General features: G+C 37.7%; 1 protein-coding gene across 13 annotated transcripts in view; it reads right to left on the bottom strand.

Annotated features, from left to right (window-relative positions):
• Nucleotides 1–23,936, bottom strand: part of MPDZ (multiple PDZ domain crumbs cell polarity complex component) — a 182,876-nt gene that overhangs the window by 108,295 nt on the left and 50,645 nt on the right. For 8 of the 13 annotated variants that reach the window (XM_037018619.2, XM_037018626.2, XM_037018625.2 and 5 more), the window contains 7 exons: nt 17,514–17,723; nt 16,932–17,071; nt 15,984–16,197; nt 15,146–15,289; nt 4,633–4,842; nt 2,002–2,116; nt 1,577–1,665 (listed from right to left, as the gene is read on the bottom strand). In XM_037018619.2, coding sequence (XP_036874514.2) covers nt 1,577–1,665; nt 2,002–2,116; nt 4,633–4,842; nt 15,146–15,289; nt 15,984–16,197; nt 16,932–17,071; nt 17,514–17,723 — 1,122 coding nt within the window. The remainder of the gene's footprint in view (nt 1–1,576; nt 1,666–2,001; nt 2,117–4,632; nt 4,843–15,145; nt 15,290–15,983; nt 16,198–16,931; nt 17,072–17,513; nt 17,724–23,936) is intronic. The other 5 variants (XM_037018620.2, XM_037018623.2, XM_073228516.1 and 2 more) reach the window with 1 other exon arrangement.

Genomic DNA, 23,936 nt, shown 5'->3' with positions numbered 1-23,936 from the left:
ATTCAGTTCGTTTTCCTAAAACCACAGAAGGGAAGTTTCCTTACCCTAATTTTGTATGTGAAAAATCTTACTAAAAGGTTAAATACAGTTACATAATCCAGCAGTTCTGCCTCTAAGTATACACCCAAGAGAAATGAAAACATACATCCATACAAATTTGCAAATGAATATACAACCCAAATGTCCATCAGCTAGTGAATGGGTAAATAAAATGTGGCATAGCCATACAACTGAGTATTATTTAGCTATAAAAAGAAATGAAGAATTGATACATGCTACAACATGGATGAACCTTGAAATGCCAAATGAAAGAAGCCAATTACAAAAGACCACATACAGTATGATGCTATTTATATGAAACATCCCGAATAGGCAAATCTATAAAGACAATAAGTAGACTGGTGATTGTCTAGGGCTGGGAGGATGGGGGAGTTAGGGAGTGACTGCTACTGGGTATGAGGTTTCCTTTTAGGGTAATGAAGATGTTCTAAACTTGATAACAGATACACAACTGTGAATATAAATGGGCAAATCGTGTTATGTGAATTAAATTTCAATGAAATTGCTCTTTAAAAAGCTTTTGAATGATTAAAATACATAGCTTAGGGAAAAAAAAGAGTAGATAAGCTATGTTTTCAATTTTTAATTAACTATCAGATATGGATTAGAGTATTTATTCACTCTCCCCTGCTTTCCTCCAAAATAAAAAATGTTAAGTAGTTATTTTCATTGCACATTAGATGGAGATAACAGTGAGGAAAGTTCATTTCCAGGATATAGCCAACTTAGGTGGCAAGCACAGCTTGGTCTTGATTACAAAAGTTTAGGAAACACTTAAGTAAAAAAGTCAAACAAGTTCATTACTGAACTTCTCAGAGTCTTTGATTTTTCCATGTACATTGGGAATCAAGAGAACATACCACATGTAGTTTTTCCTAAACTTATCTGACCAGGAAGCTCTTGGTGCAAAGTCTCTTGGATTTGTGTTCTGAGGACTAGTTAGAATAGTTCCGTTTCCACAGAACACCGAATTGAAAGTTGTATTTTTTTTGTGCACTGTCTTAAATAGCCATATGCTCGAAACATACTTATGTTACTAAAACAACAACGATGGGTTTGCTCTAATTAAGGGGGCCAGGATCTATCTTATTTTATTCGTATGTTTTCTTAGAGCTAAGGAGCCCTGGTCACAGAGCTAATAACAACACTGCCATTCTGTGGATGTAAAAAAAAAAACACACACACATCCCAAATTCAGATTCAAGTACACTAAAGGTTATGACATCTGGTTTTTACCTTTGGAATGCCTGCAACTAAAGTGTGAGTATGATATTAATCTAACAAATACATTACAACCAGAAATCAGATATATATAGGCAAGAAATCCCATCTTTAGAATTGAGATCAGTAAATCTTCTATCTAGTGTTCTTAAATGAGTAATTATGACAGCCTCAAATCACCAAATCAGGCTTAAATTGGTATGGAGCTAACTGTAGTTCTCAAAACGAGTAGACTAGGAGAATGCATTTCTCAACCATGAAAATTAACAAAGCTGTTATTAAATGTGTTACTTACAGCTATAATTTGGTCTCCAATTTGGATTCTTCCATCATGTTCAACAGCACTGCTCTTTGTAATGCTTTTTACAAAGATTCCTGAAGGTTCTAAGATTAGAAATAGATTTCTGTTTTTACTATTTACAAAGCACACTCAAAGAATACCCATCCTCCATTCTCCAATATAAAACCCTAATTTTGAATAAATATAAAGCAACAAGCCACACAAACAAAACCATTAGTAAAGTCTTAGCCTAGAGAATAAGACAATGGCTTCATCTGTCTTAAACACAGGATCAGAACACCTACACAAAATTATTCCAAAGGAGTTTTCAACCAGTTTATCCAACAACCTGAAAATACATAATGTTGATTCAATATTTTCAAAAGACAAAGATACTAAAGGCAGTTTCCAAGTTAAAAAAAGTTAGTGTTTAAAGCTACCTAATTTTTTATCTCCAATGTAACCAGCAATGGTAATTCCTAATCCTTGGACATTTTTTGTGAGTTCTACATCAAATGTCTCACTTTCTTCACTTTTCTGAGTAGAAGCATCAACCTAAAATAAAATTGATAAATAAATATACAGAGCAATAAAATGTAAACAAGATAAGCTCAAAAAGCAACAACCTTTATTTAAAAATAATGTGATCTAATTAGGTATTAGAGAACTCTGCTAGGAAATTAGAGATAACTCCTTCAGTCTTGACAACATGGATTGAGCACTGTATTTTTATTCAAAAACAATGTCAGAGTAAAGCCGAACGCCCCTTATAAAAGATACATTATTGTTTGTGTATACAAAATTTCAAAAAGCAGTTTCTTCAATTCTGTTTTCAGAGATGACTCACCTTCATTTTTGAAGGAGTCAGAAATGTAATACAGTTGAGAGAACTCATGTTTTGAATTCAGATCGGCAAGTTCAAAGTTAACTTTGCCACTGAATTTTTCTAAGCATTGCTTTGCTGTCTATAAGGAATAAAAGTAACAAGTTCTGCTAACATTTATTGAACAGTTTCTATGGTGCAGACACTTGACATGTCTTAATTCATTTACTCCTTAGAACAAGCCAAGTGGTAGGTACAATTCCTGTCAATTTTTCTCTGGGGAAAACTAAGGAACATAATAAACTTTTCCAGGGAAAACAGTGAGCAATCTAGCAGAGGTAGAATTCAAATGCAGATAGGCTGGTGGCAAAGGTTCTGCTCTTTCATGCTACATAGTATGTAAAATCTCAAGTAGAATGTAGAGGGCACAGTACCCACTCAGGACATGTTGTTATTACTATGTTGATAGCTGATTTTAAAACCCTGAATATGAGCTAATCTACCCTCTAGATATATTATTAACGAGCTGATGATTTTTTTGAAAAACAGTGAAATGTACCAAAGAGTTATTTAAAATTGTCCCTGTATTTATTTTGTAAATAAGACTTTAATATAAAAAGCTATTTATAAGGAAAATATGCATTTCTGTATTGATTTCCTTCATTCCTGAAATAAAAGGTGAGAGCAGGTCTCTCTAACATATAGAACTGTTAATAATTACATACTGGAAGAAGAGCAAGGTTCCCTGAATTAAATATTAGTGGACTAGTGCAATAAGTTATCAGTAAGCTAGGGGCATTTTGTACATGTGTAGTGTCAGCAGGAAAATCACAACAGAATGAAGGCTATGCATTTGAATGGACACAAAGGTTGGGGCTGCCTGGTAATTTATTTTTCTTTAATTTTCTTTAAGCAAACTCTGTATTTCACTGACAGTTCACCTAAATGAGATAAAATTTTATAGTAAAGTTTGATTTATTTTTTTCATTGCACATAATTATCTGTGCAAACTTAGCAAAAGTTTAAATTTTAGATAATTACAAGAAAATGACAGGATGAAATCTGCTTCAATTGAAACAAATGTGTTTTCTATTTTTAATAAGACTTATGCGAGTGCTATTTTAGAGGGTGGCAATTTGACTATCGAATGGTTTTAAAAGGGGCACAAGCTTCAGAAATGATGATATGCACAGAATAGATATTTTTCTAAGCTTTCAATTACATCAAGTGATTTTCGGTATTGCATTCATTTATATATTGCTGAATAAAATGTTTTGTTTACCACAAAAGAATGTGATTTAAATACTTCATAAACAAGCTTTCTTTCTTTACTTCTTTTTGCAGAAAATAGCAACCAAACTCAAGCCTAGAAACAACAGAATCATGGAAATTTCAAGTGTTCTAATGAAGTTTTAAAGTGCTCGTGGAGGAGGCGATATTAAAAAAAGAAGTTGTAGCAACAAGTTAGAAAAAAACCTTAATAGAAAAAAATAATTTAGATGTTTTTAGATCGATTAGAAAGGAATGCAGGACTTGCATTTGCTATAAAGCTTATCTAGAAATTGGGTGTAATTATCTTCTTAAATATTTAAGAGAGTCTGGATAAAATTATTTTGTTGATATTTTATTCATTATAGTCTTGTGACCTGAACTATCTGATATAGCCACCTATTTCAATAATTTTAAAAATTTCTAGTTTTTCTCATATCAAGTTAAGAAAAAAGATGGAATGTTATGCCTATGAATAAAAGCTTTAGTTACAACTTCACAAGTATAACTTCTGTTGAAAAACTTATATAACTGGGTCAAAAATAGTGACTTCTCATTATAAACCTAGTAATAATTCATGACATCCCTTAATACAGTAATATTGAAAGGTTTCAATGAACTTTATTCTCCCCAACTAAGACTGCCCTCACTCCAACCTCCTGCAAAAGGACACTAAAAAAAAATAGCTGTTGAAAGGGAATGATTGGGAATCATGGCCCACCTTAACAGCCGATCTCCTAATTAAGGAACAGAGAGAATTAAACAATTTAGGAATAGTAGCAAATAACTTTAAAATTTTATCCATTCTACAAAACATTATCCTCATAAATGTGCTGCTTGGAGAAAAATATAAAATAGTAACCTAGAATTTTGTTTCATTCTTTAGCAATATAGGAACATTAAAAGATTTAGTTTCTAAATAAACATCACTGTCATCTAAGTGTTATTGTCTATGACTTAAAATTTGTCATCTACTCACCCGCATCTCTGGAGTAGAAGGTGGGGATGAGGAAAGGGTGATGCCCAGAGAGGTGGGTGCAGTTGATTCTTCTATGGCACCTCTTGCAATCATCAATTTAACTCTATTTCCACATTGCCTGAGGACTTGTGCTACTTGCTCACTGCTCATTCCTGCTAGATCTGTGTCACCAATCTTCAGAATGTGGTCTCCACTGCATAATCGTCCATGCTAAATAGAAAGATTAATGAATCAGGCTATTATTCTTTTAACTTCATCAGAGAAATCCTAAATGAGAGGAAGAGAATAATTTTAAGATGGCAATGATATGAATTACCAATTATGGGTTATTAAACAGGCAGTTGTAATTTTATCTATTGAAGCATCCTAACATCATCCAATGTGATACATAAGTAATTTAAATTTACAAAAAGTCCTTATATCAAGTTAATATGAGCTTTTCAATTTGATTTCTATCCACTAGATACAAGAAAATATTAAAACTTTCTGTGAATTTTTTGAGGGAAGAAAAAGAAAATGCCATCAAGATGAAGTATAAGTCACTGTGCAAACACCTATTACTCAAAATGTGATATGAAGCACAATAAAACACCGAGTTAACAGAATTTTCTGCCTTGCTGTTTCAATTAAAAAATCCCTAAAGAACTCATTTGCATATGAATTCCCTATGAGGTGAAAATTAAGATAGATGAAAGGAAGCAAAAAGCAGTCTTTTCAGCCTCCATACAAGCACTGTCCACCAGAACTTCCTGCAATTTGGAAGTGTTCTGCATTGTCCAATATGGCAGCTACTAGTGACATGTGGATTTAGAGCACTTGAAATGTGGCTAGTCTAACTGAGGAACTGAATTTGTGCTTTCATTTAATTTTAACTAATTTAAATTTGAATTTAAAAAGGGACTTGTGGGGGCGGAGCCAGGATGGCGGCGTGAGTAGAGCAGTGGAAATCTCCTCCCAAAAACACATAGAGCTATGAAAATATAACAAAGAAAAATCTTCCTAAAATAGAGACCACAGGACACAGGACAACATCCAGACCACATCCACACCTGCAAGAACCCAGCGCCTTGTGAAGGGGGTAAGATACAAGCCCCAGACCGGCGGGACCCGAGCGCCCCTCCCCCCGGCTCCCGGCGGGTGGAGAGAAACCGGAGCGGTTTTTTTTTTTTTTTTTTTGGCGAGCGCTTTTTGGAAGCCTTAGAGGGACGGGCCCCCGTTGCTGGGGAGGCAGGGTGGTGGGACCGGTGAGGAGGTGCCTGGGAACGGCGCCGGAGGACAAAGAATATCCCGCGTTTCTCCCTGCGAGACCTGGGGGCGGGTGCCTGAGACCGGTGCCTGAGGACGGAGGAGGTCACGCGTTTTTACCCTTTTTTTTTTTTTTATCTTTTTGGCGAGCGCTTTTTGGAAGCCTTGAAGGGACGGGGACCCCAGTGCTAGGGAGGCACGGTGGCGGGACTGGTGAGCGGGTGGCTGGGACCGGCGCCTGAGGACAAAGAATATCCCCCGTTTTTCCCTGCGGGACCGGTGGGCGGGTGCCTGAGACCGGCACTTGAGGACAGAGGAAATCGCGCGTTTTTCCCGTTTTTTTTTTCTCTTTTCTGCGAGTGCTTTTTGGAAGCCTAAAAGGGACAGGGACCCCGGTGCTAGGGAGGCAGGGCGGCGGGACTGGTGAGCGGGTGCCTGGGACCGGCACCTGAGGACAAAGAATATCCCGCATTTTTCCCTGTGGGACCGGTGGGTGGGTGCCTGAGACCAGCACCTGAGGACTGAAGAAATCGCGCGTTTTTCCCCTTTTTTTTCTCTCTTTTTGCCGAGTGCTTTTTGGAAGCCTTGAAGGGACAGGGACCCCGGTGCTAGGGAGGCAGGGCGGCGGGACTGGTGAGCGGGTGCGTGGGACCAGTGCCTGAGGACAAAGAATATTGAGTGTTCCTTCCCTGCGGGACCGGTGGGTGGGTGCTTTTTGGAAGCCTTGAAAGGACAGGCACCCTGGTGCTAGGGAGACAGGGCAGCAGGACCAGTGAGCGGGTGCCTGGGACCGGCACCTGAGGACAAAAAAAAAAAAAAAAAAAATCGCTTGTTTTTTCCTTTTTTTTTTCTCTTTCTTTCTGTTCCCTCTCTCATTGTTGCTGTTGTTGTTTTGGTTTGGAGAGTGCTTTTTTGGAAATCTTAAAGGGGCAGGACAGGTCACTTAGACCAGAAGCAGGGAATCTGGGGATCTCTGGGCACTCTAACCCCCTGGGCAGCAGGGAGCACAGAGGCCCCTTATGGAGATAAATAGTCTCCTGGCTGCTCCCCCTCCAACGGGGCTCCACCATTTTGTAGGAACAGCCCCAGCCAGGCCAAGCCCACAGCAACAGCAGAGATAAACCCCAAACCAACTGGGCAGGAAGCAGAAGCCCTGTCTGCGCACAGCTGCCCAGCACAAGCCACTAGAGGTCGCTATTCTCCCAGGAAAAGGCTACAAACCAACAAGAAGGGAAGCTCTTCCAGCGGTCACTTGTACCAGCTCTGCAAACTATCTCTATCACCATGAAAAGGCAAAACTACAGGCAGACAAAGATCACAGAGACAACACCTGAGAAGGAGACAGACCTAACTAGTCCTCCTGAAAAAGAATTCAAAATAAAAATCATGAACATGCTGACAGAGATGCAGAAAAAAATGGAAGAGCAATGGGATGAGATGCAGAGAAAAATGCAAGAGCAGTGGGATGAAGTCCGGAAGGAGATCACAGATGTCAGGAAAGAGATCACAGAAGTGAAACAATCCCTGGAAGGATTTATAAGCAGAATGGATAAGATGCAAGAGGCCATTGAAGGAATAGAAGCCAGAGAACAGGAACGTATAGAAGCTGACATAGAGAGAGATAAAAGGATCTCCAGGAATGAAACAACACTAAGAGAAATATGTGACCAATACAAAAGGAAAAACATTCGTATTATAGGGATACCAGAAGAGGAAGAAAGAGGAAAAGGGATAGAAAGTGTCTTTGAAGAAATAATTGCTGAAAACTTCCCCAAACTGGGGGAGGAAATAATCGAACAGACCATGGAATTATACAGAACCCCCAACAGAAAGGATCCAAGGAGGACAACACCAAGACACATAATAATTAAAATGGCAAGGATCAAGGACAAGGAAAGAGTTTTAAAGGCAGCTAGAGAGAAAAAGGTCACCTATAAAGGAAAACCAATCAGGCTAACATCAGACTTCTCAACAGAAACCCTACAGGCCAGAAGAGAATGGCATGATATACTTAATGCAATGAAACAGAAGGGCCTTGAACCAAGGATACTGTATCCAGCACGACTATCATTTAAATATGATGGTGGGATCAAACAATTTCCAGACAAGCAAAAGCTGAGGGAATTTGCTTCCCACAAACCACCTCTACAGGGCATCCTACAGGGACTGCTCTAGATGGGAGCACCCCTAAAAAGAGCACAGAACAAAACACACAACATATGAAGAATGGAGGAGGAGGAATAAGAAGGGAGAGAAGAAAAGACTCTCCAGACAGTGTATATAACAGCTCAATAAGCGAGCTAAGTTAGGCAGTAAGATACTAAAGAAGCTAACCTTGAACCTTTGGTAACCACGAATCTAAAGCCTGCAATGGCAATAAGTACATATCTTTCAATAGTCACCCTAAATGTAAATGGACTTAATGCACCAATCAAAAGACATAGAGTAATAGAATGGATAAAAAAGCAAGACCCATCTATATGCTGCTTGCAAGAAACTCACCTTAAACCCAAAGATAAGCATAGACTAAAAGTCAAGGGATGGAAAAACATATTTCAGGCAAACAACAGTGAGAAGAAAGCAGGGGTTGCAGTACTAATATCAGACAAAATAGACTTCAAAACAAAGAAAGTAACAAGAGATAAAGAAGGCCACTACATAATGATAAAGGGCTTAGTCCAACAAGAGGATATAACCATTCTAAATATATATGCACCCAATACAGGAGCACCAGCATATGTGAAGCAAATACTAACAGAACTAAAGAGGGAAATAGACTGCAATGCATTCATTGTAGGAGACTTCAACACACCACTCACCCCAAAGGATAGATCCACCGGGCAGAAAATAAGTAAAGACACACAGGCACTGAACAACACACTAGAACAGATGGACCTAATAGACATCTATAGAACTTTACATCCAAAAGCAACAGGATATACATTCTTCTCAAGTGCACATGGAACATTCTCCAGAATAGACCACATACTAGCTCACAAAAAGAGCCTCAGTAAATTCCACAATATTGAAATTCTACCAACCAATTTTTCAGACCACAAAGGTATGAAAGTAGAAATAAATTCTACAAAGAAAACAAAAAGGCTCACAAACACATGGAGGCTTAACAACATGCTACTAAATAATCAATGGATCAATGAACAAATCAAAATAGAGATCAAGGAATATATAGAAACAAATGACAACAACAACACTAAGCCCCAACTTCTGTGGGATGCAGCGAAAGCAGTCTTAAGAGGAAAGTATATAGCAATCCAGGCACACTTGAAGAAGGAAGAACAATCCCAAATGAATAGTCTAACATCACAATTATTAAAACTGGAAAAAGAAGAACAAATGAGGCCTAAAGTCAGCAGAAGGAGGGACATAATAAAGATCAGAGAAGAAATAAACAAAATTGAGAAGAATAAAACAATAGCAAAAATCAACGAAACCAAGAGCTGGTTCTTTGAGAAAAGAAACAAAATAGATAAGCCTCTAGCCCAACTTATTAAGAGAAAAAGAGAGTCAACACAAATCAACATAATCAGAAATGAGAATGGAAAAATCACGACAGACTCCACAGAAATACAAAGAATTATTAAAGACTACTATGAAAACCTATATGCCAACAAGCTGGAAAACCTAGAAGAAATGGACAACTTCCTAGAAAAATACAACCTCCCAAGACTGACCAAGGAAGAAACACAAAAGTTAAACAAACCAATTACAAGCAAAGAAATTGAAACAGTAATCAAAAAACTACCCAAGAACAAAACCCCGGGGCCGGACGGATTTACCTCGGAATTTTATCAGACACACAGAGAAGACATAATACCCATTCTCCTTAAAGTGTTCCACAAAATAGAAGAAGAGGGAATACTCCCAAACTCATTCTATGAAGCCAACATCACCCTAATACCAAAACCAGGAAAAGACCCCACCAAAAAAGAAAATTACAGACCAATATCCCTGATGAATGTAGATGCAAAAATACTCAATAAAATATTAGCAAACAGAATTCAACAGTATATCAAAAGGATCATACACCATGACCAAGTGGGGTTCATCCCAGGGATGCAAGGATGGTACAACATTCGAAAATCCATCAACATCATCCACCACATCAACAAAAAGAAAGACAAAAACCACATGATCATCTCCATAGATGCTGAAAAAGCATTTGACAAAATTCAACATCCATTCATGATAAAAACTCTCAGCAAAATGGGAATAGAGGGCAAGTACCTCAACATAATAAAGGCCATATATGATAAACCCACAGCCAGCATTATACTGAACAGCGAGAAGCTGAAAGCATTTCCACTGAGATCGGGAACCAGACAGGGATGCCCACTCTCCCCACTGTTATTTAACATAGTACTGGAGGTCCTAGCCACGGCAATCAGACAAAACAAAGAAATACAAGGAATCCAGATTGGTAAAGAAGAAGTTAAACTGTCACTATTTGCAGATGATATGATACTGTACATAAAAAACCCTAAAGACTCCACTCCAAAACTACTAGAACTGATATCGGAATACAGCAAAGTTGCAGGATACAAAATCAACACACAGAAATCTGTAGCTTTCCTATACACTAACAACGAATCAATAGAAAGAGAAATAAGGAAAACAATTCCATTCACCATTGCATCAAAAAGAATAAAATACCTAGGAATAAACCTAACCAAGGAAGTGAAAGACTTATACTCTGAAAACTACAAGTCACTCTTAAGAGAAATTAAAGGGGACACTAATAAATGGAAACTCATCCCATGCTCATGGCTAGGAAGAATTAATATCGTCAAAATGGCCATCCTGCCGAAAGCAATATACAAATTTGATGCAATCCCTCTCAAATTACCAGCAACATTCTTCAATGAATTGGAACAAATAATTCAAAAATTCATATGGAAACACCAAAGACCCCGAATAGCCAAAGCAATCCTGAAAAAGAAGAATAAAGTAGGGGGGATCTCACTCCCCAACTTCAAGCTCTACTACAAAGCCATAGTAATCAAGACAATTTGGTACTGGCACAAGAACAGAGCCACAGACCAGTGGAACAGATTAGAGACCCCAGAAATTAACCCAAACATATATGGTCAATTAATATTTGATAAAGGAGCCATGGACATACAATGGCAAAATGACAGTCTCTTCAACACATGGTGCTGGCAAAACTGGACAGCTACATGTAGGAGAATGAAACTGGACCATTGTCTAACCCCATATACAAAGGTAAACTCAAAATGGATCAAAGACCTGAATGTAAGTCACGAAACCATTAAACTCTTGGAAAAAAACATAGGCAAAAACCTCTTAGACATAAACATGAGTGATCTCTTCTTGAACATATCTCCCTGGGCAAGGAAAACAACAGCAAAAATGAGCAAGTGGGACTACATTAAGCTGAAAAGCTTCTGTACAGCGAAAGACACCATCAATAGAACAAAAAGGAACCCTACAGTATGGGAGAATATATTTGAAAATGACAGATCCGATAAAGGCTTGACGTCCAGAATATATAAAGAGCTCACACGCCTCAACAAACAAAAAACAAATAACCCAATTAAAAAATGGGCAGAGGAACTGAACAGACAGTTCTCCAAAAAAGAAATACAGATGGCCAAGAGACACATGAAAAGATGCTCCACATCGCTAATTATCAGAGAAATGCAAATTAAAACTACAATGAGGTATCACCTCACACCAGTAAGGATAGCTGCCATCCAAAAGACAAACAACAACAAATGTTGGCGAGGCTGTGGAGAAAGGGGAACCCTCCTACACTGCTGGTGGGAATGTAAATTAGTTCAACCATTGTGGAAAGCAGTATGGAGGTGCATCAAAATGCTCAAAACAGACCTACCATTTGACCCAGGAATTCCACTCCTAGGAATTTACCCTAAGAACGCAGCAATCAAGTTTGAGAAAGACAGATGCACTCCTATGTTTATCGCAGCACTATTTACAATAGCCAAGAATTGGAAGCAACCTAAATGTCCATCTGTAGATGAATGGATAAAGAAGATGTGGTACATATACACAATGGAATACTACTCAGCCATAAGAAGTGGAAAAATCCAACCATTTGCAGCAACATGGATGGAGCTGGAGAGTATTATGCTCAGTGAAATAAGCCAAGCGGAGAAAGAGAAATACCAAATGATTTCACTCATCTGAGGAGTATAGGAACAAAGGAAAAACTGAAGGAACAAAACAGCAGCAGAATTACAGAACCCAAAAATGGACTAACAGGTACCAAAGGGAAAGGAACTGGGGAGAATGGGTGGGCAGGGAGGGATAAGGGGGGGGAAGAAGAAGGGGGGTATTAAGATTAGCATGCATGGGGGGGAGGGAGAAAGGGGAGGGTGGGCTGCACAACACAGAGAGGACAAGTAGTGACTCTACCACATTTTGCTAAGCTGATGGACAGTAACCGTAATGTGGTTGTTAGGGGGGACCTGATATAGGGGAGAGCATAGTAAACATAGTATTCTTCAGGTAAGTGTAGATTAAAAATTTTAAAAAAAAAAGAAAGAAAGAAAGAAAAGGGGGATTACTCCTTAATAGGATAAAACTATTGGTAAATCAAAGATCAACGCATGCTTTAAATATCCTTAATGTTGATCACTTAAAGGGTGTCAGATGATCAGCTATGGAGGTACTCTTTTCTGATAATATTCCTTTCTCTTAATTAAAAAAAAAAAAAAAAAGCAGTTACTGTGTGCTGACCTCCAATGAGTTCTGCACAGTGGTATAGAGGGCATGTCAAAGTGTGGGCAAAGGGTCTGTTTGTTTCTACGCAGAAGATCAAGGCCTAGCTTGGATACCCAGAAAATGAACTAAGATACGATATGAGGAGGAGCTTCCGGCATCAGCACTCTCTGGAGGACTCGTGCCGGGGGATGATCATCAAAAAGCCTCCACAGGGATCCGGACGATGCTGCGGTTGTGGCTGCATCCAGCCCACCGTCTCCTGGACTTGCCATAAGAAGGAGGAGGGAGATGTCTAGGCTGGCATGTGCATACAGTGAGACAACGAATTTGACTGGATCTGTACTGTTGGAACTCAACCAGGAGTTGGGAGGGGTGCAAGTTGTAGCACCCCAAAATCTCATGACTATAGACTATCTATGGTTAAAAGAACATATGGGATGTGAACAGATCCCAGAAATGGGCTGCTTTAATTTGTCTGATGGTTCAAGTACAGTTGGAAAATATCCATCATATCATAGATAAATTTTCACAAATGCCTAGGGTGCCTAAATGGTTTTCTTGGCTTCACTGGAGATGGCTGGTAATTATAGATTTGCTTTGTTTATGTCACCGTATTCCTATTATGTTAATATGTGTGTGCAAATTAGTTAGTTTAAAACCTATACATACTTAAGGTACTATACAAGAAGATATGTCAAAGAAATAATCAATCCTCCCAAGTTTCCTTCATATGCTACATCTATAGCTTTTCTTCTTCCTTCCTAATTACAAACCTTAAATAGAATTCGTGCCTCATATCGAATTTACCGAGTATCATAATTCCTCCAGGTGGTAAAGATACCTCGAGACAAGTGCTGGGCATAGAAGCCACAGGGCATAAATCTGCAAAGAAGTAAAAAGCTAACCTTTGCAAACAATATGGCTTCTCTCTCACTTACCAACTTTACATCTCCCTGTATGGCCCCGGAAGATGACTGGTTAGCCAGAGACGGGTAAGATTCCTCAAGGGAGGAACAACCTAAGACAGGCACAGTCGCAGGGGGGCCATCAGGTGAGAATTTGGGGATCAACAGAGGTGAGGCTCAGAACCTCACCCCCCCTGCTTTGAGAGAAATCTTCTGCATCCGTGGATGTCTTGCTGCCCTTGTCTAGCCTGGATTAATACTTAGTCCATAGGCACACACCTGATCATCTGATCATCTACATTTGCCTTCTTACAGCACTAAACTATGTTTTCTACCTTTATCTTGCATCTACCTACCACTTCAGCATTTTATTAAAAATAAAAATAATAATAATAATAGGAGAAATGTGGGATCAACATATAAATCAAGTACAAAAATCAAATGAATATTCATATTTGACCTGATGGTTTATAGGTCATATTGCATGATCAAAACCGAAAGTTTCTGTGATGAATGCCCTTGTACTGTTCACCATGTAAGAATTTATTCACTCTGTAAGAATTCATTCACCATGTAAGAACTTGTTCGTTATGCTTCAGAAGATTGGAGACTGACAAGAATTAGGCTTGAGATGGATTAATGATTGTACATTGAGCATTGACCCCCCTATACTGAATTTTATTGTTGTTAACAACCATTTGATCAATAAATATGAGAGATGCCCTCTCAAAAAAAAAAAAAAAAAAAAAAAAAAAAGGGACTTGTGGCAAGTAGCTACAGTATTGGACAGTGTAGTTCTATACTAAAGGTAAAACTTATTTATCGCAAGCCAATCAACTAGGGGAATTTCAGATACTGCTAGATACTGGCTAATATTTAAAAGGTAGAAAATTTGCATGCTATTGTGTTACTGTGAATACCTTTACTGATAAAATTGTTAATAAACAGAGCTTTCATCTATGAAAAAGTATTTGATGAAACTGACTTCCTAGTTTAAGTTAAAATACACATGCAAAATCAAACAGCTTTATAAACAAAATATTATAATCAAGGCAAAAGTTACTTACACCAGCAGAACTTGTCAAATTAAAATATAAATCATAACTAGTAACTATACAAAAAATTTTCTCACATATGTTCCAACAACATCACATAGCATAAGTGGCAATGCTTTAACAAACTAAGTGATAAAAATAGGCTGTGCTTCATATACAAAGATGATCCATCACTATAGGGACAAGTTTTAATATAGTTTTTTCTCTCAATAATAAAGTATACATTTTTCCATAATATCTTGTGGCTATAAAACAGCTGATGAGGTTTATAAATATAATTTATGATCATAAAAGAGAGGGTGGCTACCTCTACAGTGGTTGAAAACTATAACCTGAGCTTTAGTCTGTGGTTCTAATGAATCTAAAGATCATTATCTATAACTGTAACTTAAGATCAATGTCCCCTTTCAAAGGCATTTTTCTCCAGGTCTAAGTAAACACTTTAGGGACAGCCCAGCAAAACAGAAGATTCTAAATGAGCCTCTTTGGCATTATCTAAACCAAAGCTTCTTCCTTCTAACACAAAAGATAAAACCATATAATTCGACAAAACAGCAAAAAAAAAGCCCTGATGAAGTAGCTTACCTGATCAGCTACTCCTCCAGGCAGAATGGTTTTTACTATTACGCCAGTTGCTTTTCCTCCCACAATACCAAATCCCAGACCAGACCCATCATTCACCAATTCAATTGTCTCCACATGCTGCCAGTGAACCTGAAAACAAAGCTCCTATATGAATTTGAAAAAGTTAGGAAAATGAAAATTTTATTACAGTTGAGATTGGTAGTTGTAGTTGGTATTAAATAATTGAGCTCAGGTATCACAATAAGCCTTAACAATGTCCCTTTTCTTTACTATACTTCTCTTTCCACAGATGTTACTACTATTGATAAAATTATTCTTGAAATTATCAACACACCACTATAGTGATCTCATTAAAGATAGGTACAATTTGCAGGATCCTCCATAGAACTTCAAAAAAAAAAAAAGATCAAGGAGAAACTGTCAACTATTAAAATTGTCTTCTGCATAATTCTGACTCTCAGATTTCCAAACTAGATGACTTCTTAAAGTCACTGAGAGCTAACTATAAGAGTATAACTCTATAATTTACAAAAAAAAAGATCAAGATTATATCTATCAATAGAGTTATTTTGTTAAAAGACTAATTTTTTTTTTTTTTGAGGACTGCTATCAAGTAAAAAAAAAAGAAAAACTACACAAAGAAAGGTAAAAGTTGGTTTTAGAAGCCAGAAACTTATTGTAACTAAATAACAAATACTCCAGGCTAGGGAGAGAGAAAAGAATAAAAATGGAAAAAGTAAAGAAGTACAAAGAACCTATAGGAACTGGACACCCAGTAGAAAACCAAAAATAACTAGAAAAATATGTTCTATTGCTTTTGAAAATCTTATGTACTCACCGGATTAGAGTGAGTTGAAATCGTGCTGGCTGCAGATGGAGAACGGGAAACTATGGGGCTGATGAGCTGAGGCAATGAGCCTCTGGCAATAACTAGCTGGACATTATCTTTGGCTTTCTGCAGGATGCTGATAGCCTGCTGATGTGTAATTGTCTGATCAAGTGCCTGTCCATTGATAGCAAGAATCTGATCAGTTTCCCTCAATCTTCCATCTCTGCCAAAAATGAAAAAAGGGGTAAAAGATATCTGATTGCTCTCAAGAAAATGACAGCTTCTCTGGTATACATTTTCAGGTTATTTTTAATCCTATTTTCTAATGTCCACAGGTTTTAAGCTTTTTTTCTGCAGTTCTATTTTTAAAAATATCTGTTTAGGTTCCAGTTGATCCACGCCTATCAGCCCCTCCATTTATAAGCCTTCTTTTCAGTTGCCCACTCAACCTATACATTTTATCTTTCATGTTTCTATCATCTACAAATAAAAGCAAAGATGGGTATATTTATTTATTGCTCTGAACATCACAATGAAATATAAGCAATTAATTTAATTACATTTATAAAATATTAGTATTTTAATTAATACTGAATTTTAATTTTATAATTATAATATATTACTGAAATATAGCTCAAATTATCATGGGCTATTCATATACTTTTCTATACAGTAATGTTTAATCAAAAAGAGCCCACTTAATAAAGTGAGAATAATGTCCTACTTGAATTTTTTTCCTTACTAAAAAGAGATTAAGTTATGACTATATTTAAAAGCTACTTTCCTTTCAAAGGACTGGCTTTTTATCATAACAATGTTAACAAATTACCTTCTAATAACAAATTACATTCAGTTTTTTTGTTTGTTTTCATTCATTTTTAATTCTCTAAATTTTCCCAAGGTGTTCACCACCTGAATGTGGTATCAAGAACACATAAGATACCATGGCAGTCTCACCTGTGAGCCACACTGCCCTCTTGGATCTCCTGCACAAATATTCCCAGTTCTCCCCGGTTTTCACTCCTTAATCCCACAACACTAAACCCAAGGCCTCCACAAGACGGTTTGAGTAGCTCAAAAACTTCTACATGGCGACCCTATTCAGGAAACAAAGCAAGAAATAAAATTAAAAGCCAATCACTACCCTTACAGTCATCTTAATATTGATATTACTTTGTTTAAAAAACAAGAAGAAATTTAAAAATTATTTTTAAGTTACCTTTTCTCACTCACCACCTACAAAAAGACATCTTAATTATCCTGAATAATATTTCTGGAATACATACAAAATAGAATACTCAATTTAAAATGTGACAATCAAAAAAGAAAAATGGAATAGAAAAATCTCTAAACATCCAAACTAAAAAAATCTACTTTTTTGATCCAATTTTTCCAGATGTTATGTATTATAAATTAAGAATATATTTTAATATATAATGTAATATAAATATATACATATTCTTCAAATTATCTAGGACTTAATTACACTCTTAAGATATTGTTCATGCTAATGTAACTAAAAGGAAGAAATTTTCCTACCTGGGCCATATTCTTTATTAGTTGATCAAATTCTTCATAAGCAGACTTCCCACTGGTGTGTAGAGACCCAGATCCTGTAAGTGCTTCTGGATTCCCATTATTTGGGGATGATAAAAATGATTCATTTTGCAGAGGAGAAATTACAGCTGTGCTGAGATGTGGAATGTGGGCATATTCAGCATTTGAAACTGCTGAAGTTGCAATGTTTACCTAAGAGTAATATGGAGATCATTAACAATTTTAACACTCCATAAACTACTTCATAGAAAACATCCCAAGAGGGGTAAGTATGAAGCACATATGAAATTTCAAAATGTTCACACCCTTTGCTCCAGTAACTCTATTTCAAGAAGTTTATTTCAAGGAGAAAAATTTGAAAAATACACAAAGGTTGTGTAAAAGGAAATTCAATGCACTGTTTTTTAGATGGGAAAATTTTCAAAAAAAGTTTTCTCTAGTGTCCAACTTCAAGGTACTCATTAAAACATACATAAACATACATATACATACATACACTCCTAAAAGTGCTAGCTAACAAGCAATGTATATAGTATTATCTAATATACATTCAAAAACAGATTATATATGTATTAAATACGTGGAAGACTGTACAACAACCAACCAATATAACACTAACTGTCCCCAAGAAATAGGATTCTGGGGGGCCATTTACTTCCTATATAGGTTGACCTTTATAATAATGTACACAGTCAAAAATTTGGCATTTCCCAAAGAGGTCAGGCCTTTGTTCCAGTTTCTAGGAAGTTATCTACAAATCTTGGAATTTCTCAAATAATAGGGGTGTTTTTCTTATTCATGGTGGGCCCCAAGTCCACATGGTATCAGCCCAAACTCTGAGACCAAGTTAAATCACATGGGTAATCAATCAATCAATCAATCATGCCTGTGAAATGAAACCCAAATAAAACATTGTGCACACTGAGTTCAGGTGAGCTTCCTGGGTTGGTAATACTCCGTGCAAACTGTCACACACGATTCTGGAAAGGGAACATTTCCTGAGGAAATGGAAGCTTCGTATTTGGACTCCTCCCAAACTGTGCTATACATCTATTCCTTTTTTATTTTTTCCAACCTGTGTCCTTTCCCTATAATAGACTATAACCATGGGTATAAGAACTTTCAGTAAATTCTGTAGGTCCTTTTTGTGATTTGGTGAACCTGCTAGTTTGGGGAAAGTCCTGAACTTGCAATTGGTTTCAGAAGTCAGTGGTCTTATGTGGACTCCTCCATCTAATCTGGTAGTTGGATCTTAACTCTTTGCTGTTGATGTCAAAAGTCTCAGGCAGAGTTGACAGTCTGGAGGACTGTGCCATCAAACCACACAGTCTGGCTAACTCCAAGTATAAGGACATATGTAACAATAAAAGATGAACATTTCATTTTGGAAAAACATTCTATAATAATTTGTGTGCCTGTTACAAAAAGCTCCAGGTTAAAAGCTAAATAACTGATAAGTTATGCAGTCAATCCTAATTTATTTCTGCCGGGTATTTCAAATGTAACATTTTATCTACAATTATTTATCAGAAAGGTTACATCCATGATGTTTTTGGATCACCATCTGAACTCATCTTCTGTACTCTGTCCCTCACCCACAGGGCTCAGGCTATATTTGTCCCTTCACTGTTCTATAAACTGCCAAGCTGCTCCTCTACCAGCCAAGGACATCCTTCTCCCAAATATCTACATGCTTACTTCTTCACTTCATTCAGGTGTGCTCAGCATCATCTCAGGGAATCCCTCCCTGATAACTCTGTCCAAGACAGTACCCCTCCACTGTGCTCCATGAGCTTGCCTTACCCTGACCTGTTTTGCTTCAGGGCACTTATTACCACGTAACATGCATCCTGCTGTCATGCTGCTTCCATCCCAAGCTGAGGAGACAAACTAGAATGTGGAATTGTCCAGTGAAGGAATCTATTTTATTCTTTCTTACAACCTCATTCTCCAGAAGAGTGCCTTTCACATTCAATATACATATGCAGAATAAACGTTCACTCATTTTTAAGAACTTACTCTGACCTAATCTTACAACAGCCTTCAATTATCACTTATTTCCATTTTATAGATGACAAAGTTACAGGAAGTCACACATTTAATAGATTGTGACCTAGAGTTTTTCATCATGGTGTTCCTATCATTGTAAAATACACATAGTAAACAGTCATATGAAATATCATTTCTGGAAAAAGCACTCAGGTAAAAAGCTTCCACTGACAGAGGGAATCTAAATATTTTACAGTACATCACCAGTACATGCCTCGAGTTTAGTTACCTGTTCTTAAAAGTAGAACAGAAAATTCAGTTAAGTTACCAAAGTTACCAGTAATTCAACCATTAGATTGGCTATATAGGACCTCAGATCAAAAAGATATCAATGTGTTTAAAACGGGCTTTTGGGAATCCTTTCAACTGCTTATTTTAAAATCTACAGCAGGCGTGACCAATTATTATTTTTTCAAAAGCAAGCTTTTTTTGCCAAACCTGTGTTTTTTTTATCCTAAGCCATGGCCACTCAATTAATCCTGCCAGCAGAAGATATATCACTCAGGTTGAAGTAGATGGCATAATGAAATTTGTGACAGGCTGAGGATCCCACACACCAGGACCTAATGCCTATGGTATGTTTGCATAGAAAAAAATATTTGGATCACTGCTATGGTAAACCAGAATGAAAAAATCATATTCCAAGAACAGAGTTCATCAATATGAAGCTAACTGGTGAATCAGAAGCTCTGGTATTACAGGCGAGTAGGTATGAAGGCATTCCAAGAGTAAAGTTATAGACAAGAACAAGTACAATATTGTAAGGATCATAAGATATATTGATATCAGTTGTCTTATTCAAATTTGTTAAAGGTTTAACCAACATCAATGACTCCTCCTGTCTCATTCAGTCCCTTGAGGTCTACATAATGTAAAATCAAAGGTTAAAGAAACCACATTTTTGAAAAACTAAAATCTAATTATATCATCATCACACAAAAGGCTTGTTTTTAAGTTTGAAAATGCATACCCACAGGAAAAAAGCACAAAAGCACCTTTTGATTCTGTTTATAAGTACTTACTAAAATGGCTTTCTCAACTATAATCCCCTTGAGGAACAGGAATAAATCTTATTTGCCTTGATAGGCCCTATTCATAGCTGACCCATTATACAAATGTTTAATAAAAAGAACCTCACTCCCATCACAGTTTACAGAATATAAAATAAACGAAAGAAAACACAACTATCTGGTGATTTATATACACAGATAAACAATCTGTATAATTTATAGAAGTTACTAGTAAATGAGCAAGAGTCATCAAATAATGATCTGTTTTATTTTTAACTCCTGGCTGAATATGTCAGTCTAAAAAAGGCATCTTATCTAAAAAGGGCATTTTATGTCCTTAGCAAATAAACACATATTAACTTAATTTACGGGTTTTAATTAGTGCTCATACCATAATTTAAATGAAGATAACATAAATTATTCAATTAAAAACTCATTAAATTGGGGGGAGCAGAGCCAGAATGGCGGCGTGAGTAGAGCAGCGGAACTCTCCTCCCAAAACCACATAGAATTATGAAAATATAACAAAGACAACTCTTCCTAAAATAGAGACCAGAGGACACAGGACAACATCCAGACCACATCCACACCTGCGAGAAACCAGCGCCTCGCGAACGGGGTAAGATAAAAGCCCCAGCCCGGAGGAACCCGAGCGCCCAACCCCCCCGGCTCCCGGCGGATGTAAAAAAACCGGAGCGGTTTTCTTTTCTTTTTTGGCGAGTGATTTTTGGAAGCCTTAAAGGGACAGGGACCCCAATACTAGGGAAACAGGGCAGTAAGACCGGTGAGTGGGCGCCTCAAAATAGCGCCTTAGGACAAAGAAAATCGCGCATTTTTCCATTTTTCTTTGGCGAGTGCTTTTTGGAAGCCTTAAAGGTACAGGGACCCCAATACGAGGGAAACAGGGCAGCAAGAACGGTGAGCGGGCGCCTGAGACCGGCGCCTGAGGACAAAGAATACTGCACGTTTTTCTCTTTTATTTTTTTTTGGGTGCTTTTTGGAAGCCTTCAAGGGACAGGGACCCCAATACTAGGGAAACAAGTCAGCAAGACCGCTGAGCGGGTGCCTGAAAACGGCGCCTGAGGACAAAGAAAATTGCGCATTTTTTCCTATTTTTTTTTTTCCTCTTTCGTTGTTGCTGTTGTTGTTTTGCTATGGAGAGTGCTTTTTGGAACTCTTAAAGGGGCAGGACACGACACTTAGACCAGAGGCAGGGAATCTGAGGATCTCAAGGCACTCTAACCCCCTGGGCAACAGGGAGCACACAGGCCCATTGCGGAGATAAACAGCCTCTCCACCACTCTCCCTCCAACGGGGCTCCACCATTTTGGAGGAGCAGCCCCAGCAAGGCCACGCACACAGCAACAGCAGAGATAAACTCCATAGCAAGCGGGCTGGTAGCAGAAGACCAGTCAGCACACGGCTGCCAAGCATAAGCCAGTAGAGGTCGCTATTCTCCCAGGAGAGGAAAGCCACAAACCAACAAGAAGGAAAGCTCTTCCAGCTGTCACTCATATCAGCTCTGCAAACTATGTCTATCAGCATGAAAAGGCAAAACTAGAGGCAGACAAAGATCACAGAGACAACACCTGAGAAGGAGACAGACATAACCAGTACTCCTGAAAAAGAATTCAAAATAAAAATCATGAACATGCTGACAGAGATGCAGAGAAAAATGCAAGAGCAATGGGATGAGATGCAGAGAAAAATGCAAGAGCAATGGGATGAAGTCTGGAGGGAGATCACAGATGTCAGGAAGGAGATCACAGAAGTGAAACAAACCCTGGAAGGATTTATAAGCAGAATGGACAAGATGCAAGAGGCCATTGAAGGAATAGAAATCAGAGAACAGGAACATATAGAAGCTGACATAGAGAGAGATAAAAGGATCTCCAGGAACGAACGACACTAAGAGAACTATGTGACCAATCCAAAACGAATAATATTCGTATGATACGGGTACCAGAAGAAGAAGAAAGAGGAAAAGGGATAGAAAGTCTCTTTGAAGAAATAATTGCTGAAAACTTCCCAAAACTGGAGAAGGAAATAATCGAACAGACCACAGAAATACACAAAACCACCAACAGAAAGGATACAAGGAGGACAACACCAAGACACATAATAATTAAAATGGCAAGGATCAAGGACAAGGAAAGAGTTTTCAAGGCACCTAGAGAGAAAAAGGTCACCTATAAAGGAAAACCCATCCGGCTAACATCAGACTTCTCAACAGAAACCCTACAGGCCAGAAGACAATGGCATGATATATTTAATGAAATGAAACAGAGGGCCTTGAACCAAGGATACTGTATCCAGCACGACTATCATTTAAATATGATGGCGGGATTAAACAATTCCCAGACATGCAAAAGCTGAGGGAATTTGCTTCCCACAAACCACCTCTACAGGGCATCTTACAGGGACTGCTCTAGATGGGAGCACACCTAAAAGCAGCACAGAACAAAACATACAAAATATGAAGAATAGAGGAGGAGGAATAAGAAGGGAGAGAAGAAAAGAATCTCCAGACAGTGTATATAACAGCTCAATAACCGAGCTAAGTTAGGCAGTAAGATACTAAAGAAGCTAACCTTGAACCTGTGGTAACCACGCATCTAAAGCCTGCAATGGCAATAAGTACATATCTCTCAATAGTCACCCTAAATGTAAATGGACTTAATGCACCAATCAAAAGACACAGAGTAATAGAATGGATAAAAAAGCAAGACCCATCTATATGCTGCTTACAAGAAACTCACCTCAAACCCAAAGACAAGCACAGACTAAAAGTCAAAGGACGGAAAGACATATTTCAGGCAAACAACAGTGAGAAGAAAGCAGGGGTTGCAGTACTAATATCAGACAAAATAGACTTCAAAACAAAGAAAGTAACAAGAGATAAAGAAGGACACTACATAATGATAAAGGGCTCAGTCCAACAAGAGGATATAACCATTCTAAATATATATGCACCCAACACAGGAGCACCAGCATTTATGAAACAAATACTAACAGAAATAAAGAGGGAAATAGACTGCAATGCATTCATCTCAGGAGACTTCAACACACCACTCACCCCAAAGGATAGACCCACCAGGCAGAAAATAAGTAAGGACACACAGGCATTGAACAACACACTAGAACAGATGGACCTAACAGACATCTATAGAACTCTACATCCAAAAGCAACAGGATATACATTCTTCTCAAGTACACATGGAACATTCTCCAGAATAGACCACATACTAGCTCACAAAAAGAGCCGCAGTAAAATCCAAAATATTGAAATTCTACCAAGCAATTTTTCAGACCGCAAAGGTATAAAACTAGAAATAAATTCTACAAA

The sequence above is a fragment of the Manis javanica genome, chromosome 2, assembly GCF_040802235.1.
Source record: "Manis javanica isolate MJ-LG chromosome 2, MJ_LKY, whole genome shotgun sequence".
NCBI lineage: Eukaryota > Metazoa > Chordata > Mammalia > Pholidota > Manidae > Manis > Manis javanica.
The sequence above is the reverse complement of the archived record's forward strand: the minus strand, read 5'-3'. Positions and strand labels throughout refer to the sequence as shown.